The 20,390-nt window shown below is 30.3% G+C and overlaps 3 protein-coding genes and 3 pseudogenes across 3 annotated transcripts; all 6 read left to right on the plus strand.

The window, feature by feature from the left end:
* Positions 1-20,390, plus strand: part of LOC149888288 (uncharacterized) — a 324,912-nt pseudogene that overhangs the window by 239,431 nt on the left and 65,091 nt on the right.
* LOC149888296 (uncharacterized) lies at positions 1,195-2,103 on the plus strand. Its single transcript, XM_090089268.1, has 2 exons — positions 1,195-1,721; positions 1,830-2,103. Exons 1-2 carry the CDS (start codon positions 1,195-1,197, stop codon positions 2,101-2,103), a joined length of 801 nt encoding a protein of 266 aa, XP_089945394.1.
* Positions 2,504-4,102, plus strand: LOC149888297 (uncharacterized). Its single transcript, XM_090089255.1, has 3 exons — positions 2,504-2,874; positions 3,050-3,464; positions 3,566-4,102. The coding sequence occupies exons 1-3, from the start codon at positions 2,543-2,545 to the stop codon at positions 4,100-4,102; spliced, it is 1,284 nt and encodes a 427-aa protein (XP_089945381.1). The 5' UTR covers positions 2,504-2,542.
* Positions 5,245-6,360, plus strand: LOC145186236 (uncharacterized; annotated as a pseudogene).
* Positions 7,322-9,259, plus strand: LOC149888298 (uncharacterized). Its single transcript, XM_090089250.1, has 2 exons — positions 7,322-9,032; positions 9,068-9,259. Exons 1-2 carry the CDS (start codon positions 7,387-7,389, stop codon positions 9,078-9,080), a joined length of 1,659 nt encoding a protein of 552 aa, XP_089945376.1. The 5' UTR covers positions 7,322-7,386; the 3' UTR covers positions 9,081-9,259.
* Positions 12,581-13,727, plus strand: LOC149888299 (uncharacterized; annotated as a pseudogene).

A 20,390-nucleotide genomic window follows, 5' to 3' on the forward strand; every position in this document is an offset into this window, starting at 1 on the left:
CAACTCAAAAACCAGGCTTCGACAAGTTTTGAAACTAATCATACAACCAACATTATTTAGTACAATAAATTTGGACAGCAAAAAATTTAGCTCAGGCTTTAAAAGATTATATGTCATCGGAGAAATGCATGTGTTAAAAGTTGACGAAGAGTGAATGTAGAGTTGCAACTCAAAAAAAACATGCGCGTTTTTGTTATAAAAAACAAGTTTTTTTTGCAAAAAAAAACAGGCCTGTCCTAAAAACATGTTTTTAATGGTTTTTTTTGTTTTTTTTTAGGTGTCCATTAAATTTTTTATATCAATTATCCTTTAAAAAGTTACAGTGTCAGTAAACTTTCAAAATATACATATTTTTTATTAAATGTAATGTATTTTACCCTATATAATATTTCTTACAAATTTATAGAGTTGCAACCCAAAAAAAACGGTTTTTTTCTTCTTAAAAACTGTTTTTTATTTTTTAGTATTTATTAAATTTAAGATATTAATAATACTTGAAACAGTTTCAGAGGCATTAAACCTTCAAAATATGAATGTTTTCTATTAAATGAAATGCATATTTAAAAAAAAAAATAGTATTAAATATTAAAAAAAAATTAAGTAATTTTTTTAATATATCTCAAAAAAACTATACTAGTAGTAACTAGTTAATTGTAAGTATAACACTACTGAATGAATGAAATAAAAAGGTTATTTCAGCAGTGTTATTTCATTCATAAAAATGAATGAAATATCACTGCATTGCAAAATACAAAAATGAACCAACAATTATATAAAATTTACTTTAATGTTTTATTTACTTTTGTTTATTACTTTTGTAAAATTTTAATAGTTTATTTCTTTATTTTATATATTTCAATTTTAAACAGAGTTTAAAGTTGAAATTTTAACTAGTTTTAATTATTGGAATTTAAAATTGAAATAGTTTGGTTTATTTTGAAGATTTAATTTTGTTTTTAATAAGTTTTTTTATCTTGGATTCATTTGAGTTTATAAAATTTAAATCATTTTTTTCAAATGTTTATTCAAATTGCAATTAGATAGCTAAAATTTTATTTATTCAAAAAGTATTCAAGTAAATAAAAATAACACAATAACTAAGTTTGTATAACTAATGAAAAAAACTTAATATTAAACAATTTTAAAAAAATTGTTTATATTTATTTAAAAAAAAAAAGAAATCTAAAAAAAAAGATGCCAGGCAGAAAGAAATGTTTTGTAGCTACATTGTTCAATGAGGCGCCTTTAGAATCTGGAGGTTCTAAAATTCAACAAGTTATATGCAAATTTTGCAGCTTAAAGCTATCAAAAAATGGCACTCGAATGACCGAGCACATTGCAAAATGTATGAAATGTGGAGATCAAATAAAAAACAAATATTTGAACGATATGCCTTTTAAACAAAAGAAAGTTCAAACTGAACTAATGATGGAAGAAGATATTCCTGAAAACTTACCTATTCAATGTATGGAAAAAAAGGAAAAAATATGTTTATCATCTGCTATATTGCAAATTCCAATTGAGTCCTTCTTTCGAACCCCAAGCTGTTGTGGAAACCAAAGTAGGTCTACAACCCCTAAGTTTGGAGACTGTAAGCCAAATAAAACCAATTCAGATAAGCCTCCCTTGAAACGATTGCATTCTTCAACAAGAGTTCCATTCACACCTCAGAAAAATAAAATTCCATCCTACATTTTCTCGGACAAAATGACTAATGAACAATAGTAAGAATTATATTTAGAATATTTAATACTTTCAAATATTTAGCAAACTTTATTTAGTACATAAGTAATTTTTGTAATAACAATTTTTGTAAATTTCATGTTTTTACAGGATGAATCGCAAATGGATTTAGCACGCGCTGTCTATGGTTTTGGGTGCTCATTAAGAGTTTTTGAAAATAAACTATGGATAGACAGCTTTGCAAAATTGAGACCTGCATTTAAATTACCTAACCGTGATATGTCGTCTAATTCCCTACTTGAAAGGGTTTATAATGAAACCTCAACTACCGTTAAAGAACTTGTGGGAACTGCTTTAAGTGTAGCAATTTTGTGTGATGGGTGGAGCAATATCAGTCAAGGAAAATACGATTTAAAATAGTAGGACTATTTATCTACGTTCTGATTTGTGCACTAGTATAGGAGTATCCAATACCTAGATACTTTTAAACGTTATATAACAAAATTATGTAACAATGTAAGCTACACATATATAATTTAGGTGCATTCTAACTTCATGTGTATAATTCATAAATAATAAAAATCAGTAATAAAGATAGATTTTACTATTTACAGGAATGAAGGAATCATTAATTTTGTTGTAACGGTACCTCAACCTTTATTTTGGACCAGCATAGAAACAGGTAGTCTTTTTAGATTAATTTTAGTTATCATGTCTTCAGAATTGTCAGATAGCAAGTTTTATTTTATATTCTCCAATGTTGTAAAGTTTTTCAAAAATATTAAAATTTTTATAGTTTATTATAATTATTTAACGTATAACTCTTTATTTAGGCGCAGAAAGTCATACTGGCGAATATATGGCAAATATAGTTAAAAAAATAATATGCGATGTTGGACCTATGAAAGTTCTTGGTGTTTGTACTGATAATGCAGCCAATATGAAAAAAGCATGGCAACTAATAGTTACTGAATTTCATCACATATATCCTTATGGATGCCTGGCACATACCTTAAATTTAATTTTTACTGATGCGAGTAACTTGAAATCAATAGCAGATTCCCAAAGAAATTGCACAATGGTGGTAAAAGGGATAAAGAACTCTCAAATTTTATCAGCTTTGTTAAAACAACATCAGCAGAAATCAGGACAAATCATTCAACAATCACTAAAGCTTCCAGTAACAACTAGGTTTATTAAAAACTAATTTTATAATAAAATTAAACATAAAAACATAAAAAATAAAGCATAAAAAGTATTATTATAAATTTTTAAAAAATTTATATTACATTATAAATCATAATACTTAGTATGGAAATAACATTAGGCAAATAAATATTTAATTATAAATAAATATATTCTTCAGATGGGCTTCAATTATACATTGTATGGAAAGTCTTCATAACAACAGATTAGCACTACGGGGATTAGCTATTGACGATGAAGCAAAGTCTCTTGCTAAGCCTATTCAAAACCTATTGTTGTCAGGAGTGTTCTGGGATAAAGTGGATGGGTTTATCAAATTATTAAAACCAATAGCCATAGCCATTGCAGCAGTTGAAGGAGATAAAATAAGTCTCTCCATTGTTGCAAAAACATTTTCAGATTTAGAAAAGTCTTTTCAGGACAATATCATTTGCAGTCCAATTCTAAAAAGCGAGGCAAATGCTATGATGGAAATAATTGCCAAAAGAAGGAAATTTTACATTCGAAACATTCATCTTGCTGCAAATTTAGTTGATCCACGTTATAAAGGATGTCATTTCTCTGGAGATGAAATGGTGAGTATTTTCAGAATTTAATCCTTATTTAAAGTAATTGAAAAAAAAGGAAATTATATTTAAAATGAATTAAGATGCCTTATTTAAAACATCTTCTTTAGATTGATGCCATTGAAACGCTACATAAATTAGGAAAAATGGATTCTTCTATTAAAGAATGTGATGACAAAATTTTGGGTGAGATAGCTGATTGTAGATCAAACGAAGGATTTTTTGCAAAACCTTTTATATGGGCTTCAGTAAAACATTCATCTCCTGTAAGTTGGTGGAAAGGAATATGTTGTTCTTGTGCTCCAATACTATCAAATATTGCAAGTAAAATTTTATTACTTCCACCAACAAGTGCTGCAGTCAAAAGATCATTTAGTAGACAATCTTGGATCCACAATCAAAAACGGAATAGATTAACAAATGACAGAGCTTCAAAATTAGTATTTATATCACATAATTTACACAAAAATCTAAAATGTAATGCAGAATCATCAACAAGTCAAAGCCAAGAATTTTTTCTGGACAATGGTACTTCACAGAGTTTAGAGTCAGAGGTATCAAGTGACTCTGAAGAATACGGATTTGACTTTACAATAGAAGACCTTAATGAACAAGAAAGCCAGAATACAGAGTCTTTTGTTAATTAAAAATAAATTTTTCAAGTGATGTACTATATATTTATCATATATCATGTTACTATTATATATTGTATTACATTTATAATAAAAATAGAAATTAAATAAAAGTAAATAATTTTTTTTAATCTAAAAAAACTAAAAAAACTATAAAAAACAAAAAAAAACACAAAAAAAACATTTTTTTTTTGCAAAAAAAACACAATTAAAAAAAAACGGTTTTTTTTGTAACTCTAAGTGAATGTAACCATTTTAAAAAATTATAAAAAAAAAATCGCAAGGTAAAACTGAATCAAATAAAAACTTACCGTATGTTATTGAACTGCGTTTTCATTTTCTACACAGACTTAAGCCAGTTTTTAAATAAAAACCACAGTAGTAAAAATGATTTTAAAGCATGAGGTCAAAGAGGTCGCCTGAATATTTTTGCATGCCGGTAAAGTCAATTTGTAGTAGCTATATTTAGACTTGGTAGCCGCCGCCTCTATTCATCCGTTGCCGCCAATTTAGTTAATATCCAACTTCCACCAGTTTTTAATTAAGAGCCACTAATAGCCGCTATTTCATTCAAAATGCAGCCGCCGCTAAAATACAGCTGAAATGGTCACTTTTTGTTTTTTAAAACTATAATGTTACGCTCAATCCTTTTTTTTTTCTCTGATTTTTATGAATTTGTTGTGCTTACTTCATTTTTGCGCTTATTTTTCGTTTGACCATGGCAATATAATAATTTTTACTTCCATGGTTTGACTCGGTTTATAATTTGATAACAAATATTTCTTATTTACCTTCGCATTAGGAGCAAACTGCATATAAAAGAAATTTCCTTTTCTCCAGGTACATTTCCTTTTTGGTAATTAGAGATTTAATATTAAAAGATCAATAAGTAATACATCATTATCTTGTCGCGAAACAAATGAAAACTCATCAATAAATATTTGATGATAAGATTATGCAGCACCTTTAAAAAAAAATGTGCTTCACTTGTTTGGAATTATTATGGAGAATTAGTAGCTGAAGATGGTAAAAATCTCGATGAAAGCAATTATTATTGCAAACCATGTTTGGAAATTGAAAAAGCTACATTAGATAATAAAAAGCCTGCCCATTTGTCGAAAATTCATTCAGTAAAACGTTCTACATCAAGTGGAAACATGAAAAATCATTTGTTTTTAGTACACAAAATTATTACTGATAATGTATCTACAAAAGAAAAAAATAACAACATCTTAAAAAATTGGTGCAGCGTTAGCGGTTCATCATCTAAAGCAAAATTTGATATTACTCGTGAGTCACGAACAATGTCACGAGTCGTGACATTGCACTTTGGTTTTGTACCGATTTGCTATCTTTTAATCTTGTTGAAAGAACTGGTTTTATAAATTTTTTTGAAAAAAACTTAGGTATAGTCATTACATCACGCTCATCTTTGGCATGCGGGGCTTTAATTGATATGTTCAAAGCTGTAAAAAGCAGTGTCGAAGATGTTTTAAAATATTCAATTGCTGCTTTTTTACTCTTTGATGGTGGGACAGATAAATACAAAAAACTGTCATATATAGGTGTAAAGTGTTCAGTAATAACCAGTGAATGGGATAGAAAAATTTTTACTTTAGCTTGTACACCACTGGAAAACCACACAGCAGAAAATATTGCAGATTTTATGAAGAATGTTATTAAAGATATGTTTAGCAAGCAGTGTGGAGAGTTACATTTGTATAATGTTCACGATGGTGCTGCAAATATGATGAAGACTTCTAGTCTACTGGGTTGTGAAGAGCCACAATATTGCTTAGCTCATGTGCTGAATTTACTTCTGGTTTCTGATGGTCTTAACAAAAGTCTTAAATTTGCTCAAGAAATGTCGAAATATTGTTACATGTTTGAGCTTCAAATCTACTGCTCTAATTAACGAATTTTTGTGTACAAATGATGATGTGGATGTTTATAATAAATTACGAAAAATTGCTGAAGTAAAAGAACTTGTTAATCTTGATGAACAATTCCCAATTAAACTAATATCGAAGGAGAATCAATTAAACCCAAACGACAATTCGGTTATTGTAGATAGTGAGGATGAATATGAAAAAAATGATAATCTATTTGAAGAGAACTCAAAATACAAATCTAAACAACATAAAAGTTTAAAACTCCAAGTATGTAGCCGATGGAACAGTGCACTTTTTATGACAGAGTCTATTAAACAGTTATATAATGGTGTAAAAAAACTATTTAAAAAAATTGGAAAAAAGAGAATTGTGTCTAGATGAATTTGATCTAAAATTATTAAGCGAACTTGTAAAGTTTCCCATAAACCATTTCAAAACTTGACAAAAGTTATGAGTGGGGGTAACTCTCTCTCTGTTTTGCTATTGGTCAAGCATAAAGTTGCATCACTCCTTCAGGTATCTTCTAACGATTTACCAGTGATAAAAAAGCTTAAATTAGCTGGTAGCTCAAAATTAAAACAGCCTCTGAAACTGTCAAAAACAGCCAAATTATCATGTTTGTTAGATCCAGCAGTTAAATCCATCTTTCCAAATAATGATGCAACTGATATACTCTTAGAGACTTTATCAAATTTTGCAGAAAGTTCAAATTCAAATTCAGCAATTAACAATGCAGTTGATAAAAATGACAATAAACTACTAAAAGATGGTAAGCTAAATAATAGAAAATAAGATGGTAAGCTAAATAAATAAAAGTTATGATATAAATAAAATAAAAACGTTAAATAATATAACTAATTTTAATTAATCAAATATTAAACAAACATTCAATTGACCAAAAATGTAGCTCAATTAAATGTTTATGTTGTTCAATTAAAACTATTATAATGTTCAATTAAAATCATTTTGTTTTAGAAAATTATCCAACTGCGAAGAAATTACTGCTTCTAGAAATAAAAACTACGCTACCAAATCATGATCAAAGTAAACATCAAACACTAGAAAGGGAAGTAAATAATTATGTTAATTGTCTGCCAACAGAAGAAAAAGAAAAAGATCCTGTGGTGTTTCGGAAAAGTAACCATAAAAAATTTCCCTATCTGGCACGTTTGGCAAATAGTGATTCTTCCCGGGAATTTGTTCCCGGGAAATTCCCAGTAAAAATTTTATTCCAATTTCCCGGAATCCCGGGAAATTTTTTTCGGGATCCCGGGATTTTTGTGCACACATTTTTTAACTTTCCCGCCAAAGTCAGAATTTTTTGTTTTCCGGACCATAAGAAATATTGCTTATTTATATTGTTTACATATTGAAATTTATCGCAGCGCATTGGGAATTTTTAAAAAAATGTCCTTAAATCTTAAAACTTCGAAGGTTTGGAGTTATTTTGATCTTAAAAAAGCAGACGAGGCACAATGCAAACATTGTCCAAAAATATTACTATGCAAAGGTGGTTCCACTGTTGGATTGAAGAGGCATTTAGAAAAAATCCATAATATTATTTTAAATAAAGAAGAAGAACCATCAACTAAAAAACGTTGTGTTCAATTAACAATTGATTCCATGACAAAAAAAGTTTCATTGGGAGAACGATTGGCTCGTTTTGCTGCGATTGATGGTTTTTCTATTAATGCAATAACTGAATCGGATCAAATTCATGAGTTGCTTCGTGATAAAGGCTTCACTCTTCCTAAATCGAAAACAGATGTCATGAATCTTATATATATATATTATTTGGAAATAGTCGAAGAAAATAAAAAAAAGATACTCGAAATAAAAGAAAAAAAATGCAAGTTTAGTATAGATTTGGATGAATATTCAAAACATGGCAGAAGATTTATGAATATAAATCTTTACTTTAATGAAGGCTTTATTAATCTTGGATTAGAGCGAATGTTAGGATCGCACAATTCAAATGATTGCCTAGAACTACTCATCAAAAAATTAAACATGTTTAATGTAAGTCTTACAAATGATGTAGTTTGCATAACAACTGATGGTGCTTCTGTTATGGAAAAATTAGGATATACTTCGCCTTCTGAATATCAACTTTGTTTTGCACAAGCAATACATTTAGCCGTTGTTGATGTAATATATAAAAAAAAAGGTAAAAATAATAATCAAAGTACTAATGACAAAGATATTGAAGATGATGCCTTTGATGATGACGATGATTATGATGAGGAGGAGGATCAGCAAAATGAAATTAGTGACCAAGTTCCTGATCTTGTTCCTGAGCTTCATAAAGTTCTTGTTAAAGTTAGAAAAATACTTGTAACTTTTAAAAGATCTCCTTTAAAAATGGATTCTTTAAAGCGTTATTCTAAAAATGAATTTGGACAAGAGCTAGTGCTAATTTTGGATTCAAAAACTCGTTGGAATTCAATGTCGACCATGATTCAAAGATTTATTAAAGTTAAAAAAGCAGTTTTTAAATCTCTCGTGGATTTCAGTTTAGAAAACCTAATGTTGTCTGATGATGAACTTACAGTAATTGAAAATTTAGCAAAAAGTCTGGAACTTATTGTCTTAGGTTCTGAAATGATTTGCAGAAGGGAAGCAACTTTATTAACAGCTGATGACACATTAAAATTTATGGTTAAAGAACTTGATGTTCAAGATTGCTACCTAGCAAAAGATCTTAAAAATGCTTTAATTGAAAGAATATGTCAAAGAAGAAAAAAAGATCTTGTTGGTTTACTAAAATTTTTAGATAATCCACAATCTTCAAAAAATGATATGGATGATGACTTATTTAGCATGCCATCTAAAGCAGTTATGATAAATTTAGCGATTGAAATAGCTGGTCGACTTTTTCCCATAATTGAAAATATAGCAAAAGAAAAAGATAGCGATAGAAAACTTAACAATAGTATTATTGATATAAATCAGTTATCTGAATCTATGGCTGCCAGATTAGAAAAATTTGTAAAAAAAAAAGATGTTTTTGAAGTCAAGTGCAATAAATCAATTATGCGTCAAGAATTCAATCTGTTTGAAGCTACTAATAAAAATTCGCATAACTTAGATATGCTTTATAATGCGCTTTTAACTATTCGTCCTTCCAGTGTAGAGGCTGAAAGGGTGTTTAGTTCAACTGGATTTTTTTTTACCAACTATAGAACTAGATTGATCGACATTCATCTCGATGCACTGGTTTTTCTCAGAAATCACTTTAAAGTTGTAAACAGTTACAAAAAATAAATAGAAAAATAGAAAAGTGTATTTAGTTATTTATATTTTCTCTGATGAAGATTTTCCCGGGATTTTCCCGGGATCCCGGGAACAATGTAAATAATTCCCGCTATCCCGGGAATGGAAAAAGTCCGGGAAATCGCAATCCCTATTGGTGAATGAATACTTATGTATTCCATCAAGTAGTGTAGCAGTAGAATCCATGTTTTCAACTGCTGGATTGATTGTTAATTCTCGCAGAAGTTTACTGGAACCAACTAATATGAATATGATTATTTTTATACACGAAAACATTAATTTGCTGTGAAATAATTTAGGGGTGTGTTACAAATTTAGTAATAACTAAAAACAAGAGAGGATATTTTCCACTTTCAGCCGGCTAACCAGCCTCATTCTTTATAAGCCAGCCGCAGTTACTTTTGTGTTTTTTTTTAGTGGCTAGCTGGCTATCCAGCCACTTGAACTTGTGAGCCAGCCACCTGTTCTATTTACCAATGGCTTGCAAGTCTAGCTATATTTTATTAAAAAAACACGAGGCAACCCCTGTTTACCACATGCTTAGAACAATCAATGTTTAAGAAATCAAAAAAGCAACATAAAATATAATGCAAAAACCTTTTTTTTTCATTTTCTAGTTTTACATTCAATTAAATATATGATTATTTTAATTTCGCATAAATTTAATATAGAATATTAACGCTTATCATATAAGTTTGAAAGGATTTTAACAAAAATGTCAGGTTTTTTACACCTTAAAAACACCCTTTAAATATTCAAAGTTTGAAAAAAAATAAAAATACTCTTTTTTATAAAGAAACAAAAACTGAATGCAAATAAAAAAGGAAAACCTTAAAAAGCAATTTCTGCTTCGTGATTCAGAGTGCGCCGGTGAATTCTGCTATTTCGAAAATCGCCGTCTGCGAGGAGTTGTTGTCCGGCTTTTGGGGCGAAGAAGTGTGGCCGCCTAGTTCGCGGGATCATAACCCGTTTCGTGTATCCTGGAAGAAAAATTCTCGGAAACAAGATAGGCCAACGAGGAAGTACTGAAAACGGCTCATAGCTGCACCTGGTACGAGATAACGGTTGAACAATGCGCGGCCATCGTCAAAAATTTTCCAAAGCGTGTAAGAAAATGTATTCAGGTCGATTTTGAGCGCTTGTTTTTTTTTTGTTTATTTTAATTGTCATTGCTTTAATAAATTTTGTTATTTCCAATAAATTGCCAATAAACTGCCAATAAACTGCCAATAAACTGCCAATAAATTGCCGATAAATTGCCAATAAATTGCCAATAAATTGCCAATAAATTGCCAATAAATTGCCAATAAATTGCCATTATATTGCCAATAAGTTGCCAAATAAATCGCCAATAAATTGCCAATAAGTTGCCAATAAATTGCCAATAAGTTGCCAATAAATTGCCAATAAGTTGCCAATAACTTTCCCATAAATTGTCAATAAGTTGCCTATAAATTGGTAATGAGTTGCCAATAAGTTGCAAATAAATTGTAATAAGTTGCTAATAAGTTGCCAATAAGTTGCCAATAAATAGCGAATATTAATTTTTCTAAATACTAACTAACTCTGAATTGAATTAATTGCTTCATAATAGTTTTTTTAAGGAGTAAGCAAGTCTATTCTCCTTTTGTGTTAATCTGCAAGTGTAAAATGTGTAAGGTATTGATGGTAAATTCATCTCTCCTGTTATTATCATGGGTTCAACTGCTGTTATCTTCATTTTGATTAATTTATACCGGAGCTTATTTTTTTTTCATCAAGTCTCTAAGACTTAACGTGGTCGACCACGTTAAATGTGCTAACTATTCGACATTTAGCTTTAAAAACCGGTCTTTAAAGCCAAATGTCGAACAGTTAGCAAAGACGAAGTTTATTTACATCAACTAGCAAAAAATTACTATTTGCTTTCCACTGATATAAAAATAGTGAACTTAAAGCCTCTCTAATTGCTAGTTAAAAAAAAAAACATCACAGATATCTCTTAATTCACTTTGGTCACTCAGTAGAGAAGGAACTATATATATATATATATATATATATATATATATATATATATATATATATATATATATATATATATATATATATATATATATATATATATATAATAGGCCGGATCATAAAAAATATTTTTTTTTAGAATTTGTGAAAAGTGGCGTGAAATGGTGTTGTTTAATATTTACAAAAAAAATATTTCTAAAGAATTGATTATACTTTGCATTTTTAAGTTTTAAGGTTTTATATGCTAAGTATATTTACTTTAGTACATGCATTAACTGAAACATGCATTTAACCCTAATACTAGATATAATCCCAAGGTTATGAAATTGACCCAAACCTATACCTACCTAACTAAATTAACCCTAATGATATGATTAACTCCAACGCTATTATAACTTTATATTATTATATTAGTATTATTATATTATTCTATTTTTATATGATTGTTTATTAATATCTGCTTTTATCAACTGATTGCAGAATTTATCCGTCTCATCTTGTATTTTTAGAAATTAACTGAAATTCTGATATGTTATAAAATTGTAAAACAATAATGATTTCAAGATCTAAAGCTTCAAAGAATCGTCATATACTTTTTGGAGAAGGTCGTGAATTACCCAATTTTTGCTTACCAACCCACAAGCAAGTAGGCAAAGCATACTTGTCTGAGAAGAATTATGAAACTGAACCACTACGGTCTGTTTGTAAGAAACTAGCAGAGAAACTTTCTCAGATATGGATTAAAGCATCAGTTCCTACTATAAGTCTTCGAGGCATAGAATTACAGCTGGAGAAGTACATAGGCAATGTTCAGAAAGTGATTCGATCAAAGTCTGCAACAGTCAAACAAGATGAAATAGAAAAAGATCTTGACACATTGTTTGACATTTTTTCGTGTAAATGCAAAGAACTTTCGTCTTGTTGCTGTCCAATGGTTCTGAAGGTGCCAGCAATTGAGCATGACTTCCTAACTGATCAACGCACTATACGTGTTGGCAGAATAGCTGGAATCGACAAGAAGGAATCCGCACGTGCTGAGAGGCGTTTAAAACGAAAATCTGTTTCATTATCAAAGGAAGAGACTGCAGTTAAGTGTGCCAGAGTCGTTGATGCATCTGATAATGAATCAGATAATGAAACAGACAACAATTCTGACACCGAAACTTATTCCCCTTCCGTATCAGATGTCGATACCGAAGTCACATCAACTCGTCTGAAAAACCGTTGTTTAAAAAATATTGCTCTACAAGCAGATGGTTTTGGCATATCAGATAGAGCAGTTGCCGCGATTGTATCAGCAACTCTGGTTGATTTTGGTATAGAACATATGGGGCCAATGGATCGGAATTTAAATTCGCAGAGAACGAAAACTACTGAGAACATCCTGTAAAAATGCTGATTGTAGAATTACTGGATTGTATTTTGATGGAAGGAAAGATCAGACTTTAAAACTTGAGGGGGATAGGCAGACTGTGATTTCTGAGGCACATATTTCCATTTTATCAGAGCCAAATTCAAAGTATGTTGATCATTGTACGCCAACAAGTGGATCAGCCAAATCCATTGCAGATTCAATAATTGATACTGTTGACTGCACGAACCTTGTTTGTATTGGTTCTGATTCAACTAACGTTAATACTGGTTTAAACAATGGAGTTATACGCAGAATGGAAATTGAACTTGGTCGACCACTGCACTGGTCCATTTGTCTTTTACATCTGAACGAGCTTCCTTTGCGACATCTTTTTCACTCCTTAGATGGTGCAACAACTGGACCCCATTCATTTAATGGACCAATTGGCAAGTCTATTTCAATGTCTGTTAAGAAACCCATAGTCAGCTTTGCCATACTTGTTGGTGAACCTATTATATGCAATAAGCAGTTGTTAAGCAGTGATCAACTGTACTTTTTCGAAATTGTTAATGCGGTGAAGACAGGTGTTGTACCAGATAGATTTAATTCTAGAACACCTGGGCGACTAAACCATGCAAGGTGGTTGACACTAGCAAACCGTGTTCTACGCCTCTATATATCTACTGAAGATCCATCAAATGAACTAATACTTTTGGCTAAATTTATTGTGAATTCATATGCGGTTGTTTGGTTTGACATTAAGAAACATTCAAACTGCTGGAATGCTGCTCCACACTATTATAAAATGATAGAAACATCACGATTTCTTCCTGTGCGTTATCGAATAATTGTTCAGCAAGTTTTGAAGCGCAATAGCTACCCGGCTCATATCGAGAGCATTATTCTGGCTATGCTCAAAGGCAACCGTCAAGTGATCCGTAAGCTTGCGTTGAAGAGAATTCTTCGTGCTCGTGAAGATGACATACCAAATCGAAAATTTCAACTCCCTGAGATACGATTTCAAGCGACTAGTTATGAAGAACTGATTGACTGGCAAACACAGCCCCGCTTGGAACCTGTTCTGACAAAACATATTCCAACTGTACAAATATTGGACTGAATCAGCATCTAAAGTTTATGGTCATGAAAATCGTGATGGCTATATTCGGGTTCAACTGGAGCGCCGCAAGTTGATGCCTCACTTTGACACAAAATCTGAATTTAAGAACATTTAAGTATAGTTTCTAATCAACGTTTGCTAATGATATATTGTTTTGACTGTTCAAATAATTTGAATTTTATTATAAATTCAATCAATAAATTATGTAAAAAACGAACGTTTTTAAGTTAATTTATTTGAAAACTTCAAAGGTAAAAATACAAAGTATAGCAAAGTAGTAGCGAAAAACGGTTTGCAGCATTGCATTCAGCGTATTTGAGAGCCAATTACTGGAAATTCCCGAAGTAATTTTCCAAATTTTTTTAAGTTATGATCCGGCCAAATATATATATATATATATATATATATATATATATATATATATATATATATATATATATATATATATATATATATATATATATATATATATATATATATATATATATATATATATATATATATATATGTATATAGTGGTTTTCATAAACTTAGACGCACTCATATTTAAGGATAGAAGTTTTATGTTTTTTAACGATAAAACAATAACGAAAAAAGATTTCGGTTTAGTTTTTTTTCTATTTATTAGATAAATACATACAGAATACAAAATTTACAAAAAATTTACAAAAATATACAAATACTAAGTAATAATTAGGTTCAACTACATTAAAAAGATAAAACAAAAAAAAACTATTCATAAATTTAGACGCACGATACATTAGGAGGCCTAATTTATGAACAAATCAATATTTTGTGCATCCACCTTTTGCTTTAATACAACTAAGAACTCTTCTAGGTAAAGGCTCAACAAGATTTTTGCAAATCGCTTTTAAGACCCTATACAGGTACTTAAAGGTGTCCTTCAGCTGGCCAAGTGTGGAAGTTTGAACCTTTGCCAATTACGGTCAATCCAAGCCCAAATGTTTTCAATTGGGTTCAAATCAGGTGAGTATGGAGGCCACGGTATTGTCTTGATATTATTATCGTTGAACCACTCCTTTGTATAGAATGCAGTATGTGCAGTAGCGCCATCTTGTTGAAGTTTCCATGGTTTATCATTGAGCATAAGCAGGTCAATTGATGGAATTAGGTTGTTTTTCAGTACTTCTACGTATATTCTGGAGTTGATTCTTCCGGTGTATGTTTGGCACATACCAACACCTTTCGTGAGTTTTCATTCTTTTGAATAAATTCAAAAGAATGAAAACTCACGAAAAGTAATATGCCAGGTCTGATGTACCTGGCATATTACTCAAAAGTTCAAAGTTACTCTCATCACTGGTGATGAGAGTAACTTTGAGCTTATCAATCGCAAATCTAACATAACAGTCAAAAGAATGAAAACTCACGAAAAGTAATATGCCAGGTCTGATGTACCTGGCATATTACTTTTCGTGAGCCATTCTTTTGACTGTTATGTTAGATTTGCGATTGATAAGCTCAAAGTTACTCTCATCACTCCACATAATGTTTTTCCATTGTTCTATTGTCCATTGCCTTCTTTCTCGACACCATTTTAGTCTCCTTTGTTTATCATAAGGACGCAGGAGCGGTTTCTTCAAAGCAGAGTAGACTCCAATCTTGTATCTGATAAGTATTCGACGGACTGTGATTTGAGAAATAAATGTATTTCGCGTTGTATTGAAATCTGTGGTCAATTCTTTGTAACTAATTCTTGGATAAGCTCTGACAGCTCTAGGAAGGGCACTATCGTTCTTTCTGGTGGTTGACAAGGGTCTACCTGGCATCGTTTTCTCGCTGGCACAACCAGTGTGAAGAAAGTTTTGCTTCGTTGTCCGAATGCATTTCTCAGAAACTCTAACTAACCTGTCAATTTCTCTATTACTTTTGGTTCCTTCTTTGATGTGAGCAATAATTTACCATTTTTCACCCTGAGTGATACGTCTTTTGCCCATTTTTTGCGTCGTTTTAGTGCAAAACTAACTTAACTTTTGTTTATGTAAATAACGATTAACTATTTCCAGGTAAGTCATATTTATATAAGGTTTTTTGACAAATACAATTAATTTAGGCCTTTTAATGAGAAATATGGGAAAAAAACTATTAATTAACTATCAATTAACAAGATATAAGACTTTTGATTGTGCGTCTTAATTTATGAATAAAATAAAATCTAGCTTATCAATTAACTTTTTGTGTGTTAATTGGTATAGAATAAGTAATAAACATTTTGTAAAAAAAATGAAGGTACTTTATAATAGAGTTTCACTTCCTCTACTAAATTATATATCAAACATTGCGATAGCACTTTTATTTTATTTTTAATTTTAGCATTTTCTTACATATACGTAAAAAAAAATGAGTGCGTCTAAATTTATGAAAACCACTGTATGTGTGTGTATATATATATATATATATATATATATATATATATATATATATATATATATATATATATATATATATATATATATATATATATATATATATATATATATATATATATATATATATATATATAGAAGATACAGCAAAGGATGACAACTTTGTTGGTACTTAAAGTTTCATACCGGCGTGCCGGCAATCATCAGCCAAAATACATAATGAAAAAAACGTTACAAAAAGAGAACATTAAAGAAAAACGAAAAAACCGTTAAAAATGTCGTTAAAAAAGAATTGTTCTTATTAATGGCTTCAAATTAGTCTTTACTGTCAAATGACGCAAGCATGTATTTATTCATATGCCTACACTTACTAACCAGCTCTTGCTTTTTATTTAATAAATTTGCGCCTCTATAGATGGCAATTTCAGTTTTTTCATTTAAACATAGAGCGCATCTTCTTGTGCTTGGTTGATAAGGTTGGCATTTCCTGATTATACTCCATTTAATAAAAGGTTTTCCGTTTTTTTCTTTTATGCGCCACACTTCCTTGGATAGCTCGGTGTCGTTTTTGTATTTTACAGTATTGAACGACTTAATGTGGTTTGCATAACGTAATTTAAAAGGCGGTTCACTTATGCCAATATATATTTTATCTAAATAGTTCGGAAGGTCTGAAGAAATAACAGCTTTGTAAAGCATGTTTTCTGTTAGGCAAAGTTGATTTAGTGGACAATGCAACCTGTTGATACAATTGCAGGATTTCTTATTTTGATCTTCAATATCTTCGATGATTTTTTGGTTATGCCAGTTTATTATAGATTTTAAATTCGGCATGCAGCTGTAACTGACTTTCAAAGTGTTTCTATTGAATATTTTGTTCAAAATATGCTTAGATGGAAAATGTTTGTCTACCAAATTAAGAAATGATTTGCCAACTTTTGTGATCACATTTTTGCTAAATGGTGGGTTGAACCATATAATGTTACGCTTTCGATTATACTTATGTTATTTTATTAAATGGAGTATAATCAGGAAATGCCAACCTTATCAACCAAGCACAAGAAGATGCGCTCTATGTTTAAATGAAAAAACTGAAATTGCCATCTATAGAGGCGCAAATTTATTAAATAAAAAGCAAGAGCTGGTTAGTAAGTGTAGGCATATGAATAAATACATGCTTGCGTCATTTGACAGTAAAGACTAATTTGAAGCCATTAATAAGAACAATTCTTTTTTAACGACATTTTTAACGGTTTTTTCGTTTTTCTTTAATGTTCTCTTTTTGTAACGTTTTTTTCATTATGTATTTTGGCTGATGATTGCCGGCACGCCGGTATGAAACTTTAAGTACCAACAAAGTTGTCATCCTTTGCTGTATCTTCTATGTAATTGCTCTTGCCAGCAGGCTATTGAGCACTCTCGAGTGAAGAAGTCTTTTACTAATCATAAATATATATATATATATATATATATATATATATATATATATATATATATATATATATATATATATATATATTACTTATTTTAAAGCAAGATTAAACGTTCAATCAAATAAAACAAATCAATTGCATGCTGAAGAGTTAATCCTCGGCTCTTTTATTGCCACATATTGAGCAAGTAAGTTTTAATCTCTTAGTTGCATACACTTTAGTTTAAATACAGATTAAAAATATAAACAATTTATTTTATTTTTAAGGATTATGAGTATAATGATAATTTTCAAACAATTTGTATAAACAGCTCTTCATCATTTAAAGATGGCAGTGGTCAGAAAACAATCCAAGTTGATAATCAAACTCAATGTAAATCTTCTCTGAATCAAACATGTTCAATTTATTATACTATGAGTATTGAAAATATTGCTCTGGCTAGTATGAGACACAGTTTAAGAGAAACAGTTGAAATAGCTACAGCAGCTTTGATAAATGCAATTATTAAAAGCAAGAATGATTGCCATCTTACTATAGATCATAACAAGGTAAAAAGGGCTCAGGAAAAATTGGCAAAATAACTAGACAATCAATTTGAGGTAGACCCAGAAAAAAAACCCTGTCATGTCTCTTTTTTGACGGGAGAGTAGATGCTACAAAAATGTTTATAGAGGTAAATAAAAGAAGTTTTACTAGTCTGATTAAAGAAGAACATTACTCTGTTGTAAAAGACCCTGGTGGTGACTATCTTTTTCATTTTGTTTCAGATATGATCAATAATAAAAAAAAAATGGTGAAGCTATTGCAGATTACATAGTTGACTGGTTAAACAGTAAAAATGAAAATCAAAATCTCATGGCTATTAGAGGAGATAGCACAAATGTCAATACTGGTGGACATTTGTGCTATATCCTCCAATAGCCATGAGATTTTCAGCAGAGTCATGCAATGGGTAGAAAAAAAGTTAAATAGAAGATTAGTTTGGATTGTTTATAATCTACATACTGGTGAATTAGGGTTAAGACATTTAAATGAACATTTAGATGGTCTAATGCTTTCTCATAATAAATGGTCTGGACCACTTGGAAAAATGCTTGACACAGGATCTGAGATTGAAATCAATACCGACTTTGTTAAAATAAATTTAGGTCTTCCTTTGATTCATCTCAGTCAGAAGATTGTTAATGATTTAAGCACTGACCAAAGTTATGCTTATCAAATTTGTCAAGCAATAAAGGCTGGAGGTCTGCCTATCAGGTTAGCAATGCTTTAAATCGGACAAGTCTGTCACAGTAGATGGCTAACAACAGCAATTCAATTTTGCAGAATTTGGGTGTCTAATCATGGCCTTACTAGTACAAATCTAGATAATTTAAAAATAATTGTGAATATTATTGTTAGTATTTATAAACCTAACTGGTTTAATATTAAAGTTCATTCAAGTTGGGTTGAGGGACTTATACATGTCTTGTATTAACTTGAGTTACTTAGAACTCAGAGTAAAAATATTTTAGATATTGTTATGCCAACAATTAGACGATCAGCGTGGTATGCACATTCTGAAGCAATTTTACAATCCATGTTTTGTAGCAAAAACGCAGAAGAAAAAAAAAAGAAGCTGTAAACAGAATTCTGAACATACGAAGATTAGGAGATGAGGTAACTCAAGTTGGAGATCTCAGAGTAAAAAGAACACCAGAAATAAATGCTCCCAGACAGCAAGTATATACTGGTCCGATAATGGCTAGCCTATGCCAGCGAATTCATTAAAGGACCGGTAAAGTTCCGTTCGTGGATTACCAGCCCTGGCAAGCCGTAACAGGGCCATTGCCAAGCCTTTATAACATTGCCTGTGCAGGTTAGCCGCGATAATACCAATAGCAGGCCATTAATGGTTTGCTGGAGCAGATGAATAGACATTGGGCCAAAATCGGCCGACCATTGCCGAACCAATTTGAATTGACCTTAGTGCAATTTGAAAAAACTTTAGTTCTCGCATCCATCTTGTTTTTAACGTTTCATATAAATATTCTCAGATTCTTTATTTGTTAAAAAATATTTGCAGGCGAGATACTGTTCTAGTCTGTTTTCTTTTACTTCATTACTTTAAAATCTTTTGACGATTATATTCTATTAAACAGAAATTTGTGTTTTTCAAAATTTTTTAGAAAAATTGATGAAAATTAATTATTTTGTGAAGCGAAACAAGTTTTTTATTGTATTGTTAGGTTAAAAATGAGCTACTGGCAGGGCCGCCGAGAGTTGGGGGGGGGGGGCCAAAGGGACAGTTTCCTCGAAAAAATAACAAACTGTGAATACAATTTAGAAATAATTCTATTCAGAATTTAGAAAGTAATAGTAAATATTTTTCAACTCTTTACGATCAACTTATTTATGGTAATTCATGTTTAAGATTTTTATTTAACTATTGAAATATTGATTCATGACATTAGCTTTTTGACATTGAGTTTATAATTTTTTGATGAGTTTGCGTATTTGACAATGCTATTATCTTATTGATGTGTACGGTTGTTTACAGTAGCTGTTAATAATGAATCGTAAAAAACTTTCTGGAGCCCAAAATAGGGCATTGGCTTCCAAAAGGGTAAAAGAATGTGAAAAAAATAAACAAATGCTCCAAGAATTACGTCGATTTTACAAAGCTACTAATCAAAATACTGATTTGAAGGTGATTTAGTAGAAATATATATATATATATATATATATATATATATATATATATATATATATATATATATATATATATATATATATATATATATATATATATATATATAATTTTCGAAGCAATTTACGAGTATTTTCAAAATTAATCATTTTTC

Source organism: Hydra viridissima, unplaced genomic scaffold (genome assembly GCF_058129835.1).
Source record: "Hydra viridissima isolate aposymbiotic clone 2 unplaced genomic scaffold, HvirCarnegie_v1 scaffold_5, whole genome shotgun sequence".
Classification (NCBI taxonomy): domain Eukaryota; kingdom Metazoa; phylum Cnidaria; class Hydrozoa; order Anthoathecata; family Hydridae; genus Hydra; species Hydra viridissima.

Bases quoted from the DNA above. Each gene is read 5' to 3' on its own strand.
- LOC149888297 (XM_090089255.1), top strand. From the start codon at position 2,543: ATGGCAAATATAGTTAAAAAAATAATATGCGATGTTGGACCTATGAAA. The intron at 2,875-3,049 runs GTTTATTAAAAA...TATATTCTTCAG, and splicing joins AAGCTTCCAGTAACAACTAG to ATGGGCTTCAATTATACATT. The intron at 3,465-3,565 runs GTGAGTATTTTC...CATCTTCTTTAG, and splicing joins ATTTCTCTGGAGATGAAATG to ATTGATGCCATTGAAACGCT.
- LOC149888298 (XM_090089250.1), top strand. From the start codon at position 7,387: ATGTCCTTAAATCTTAAAACTTCGAAGGTTTGGAGTTATTTTGATCTT.
- LOC149888296 (XM_090089268.1), top strand. From the start codon at position 1,195: ATGCCAGGCAGAAAGAAATGTTTTGTAGCTACATTGTTCAATGAGGCG. The intron at 1,722-1,829 runs ATAGTAAGAATT...TTTCATGTTTTT, and splicing joins GACAAAATGACTAATGAACA to ACAGGATGAATCGCAAATGG.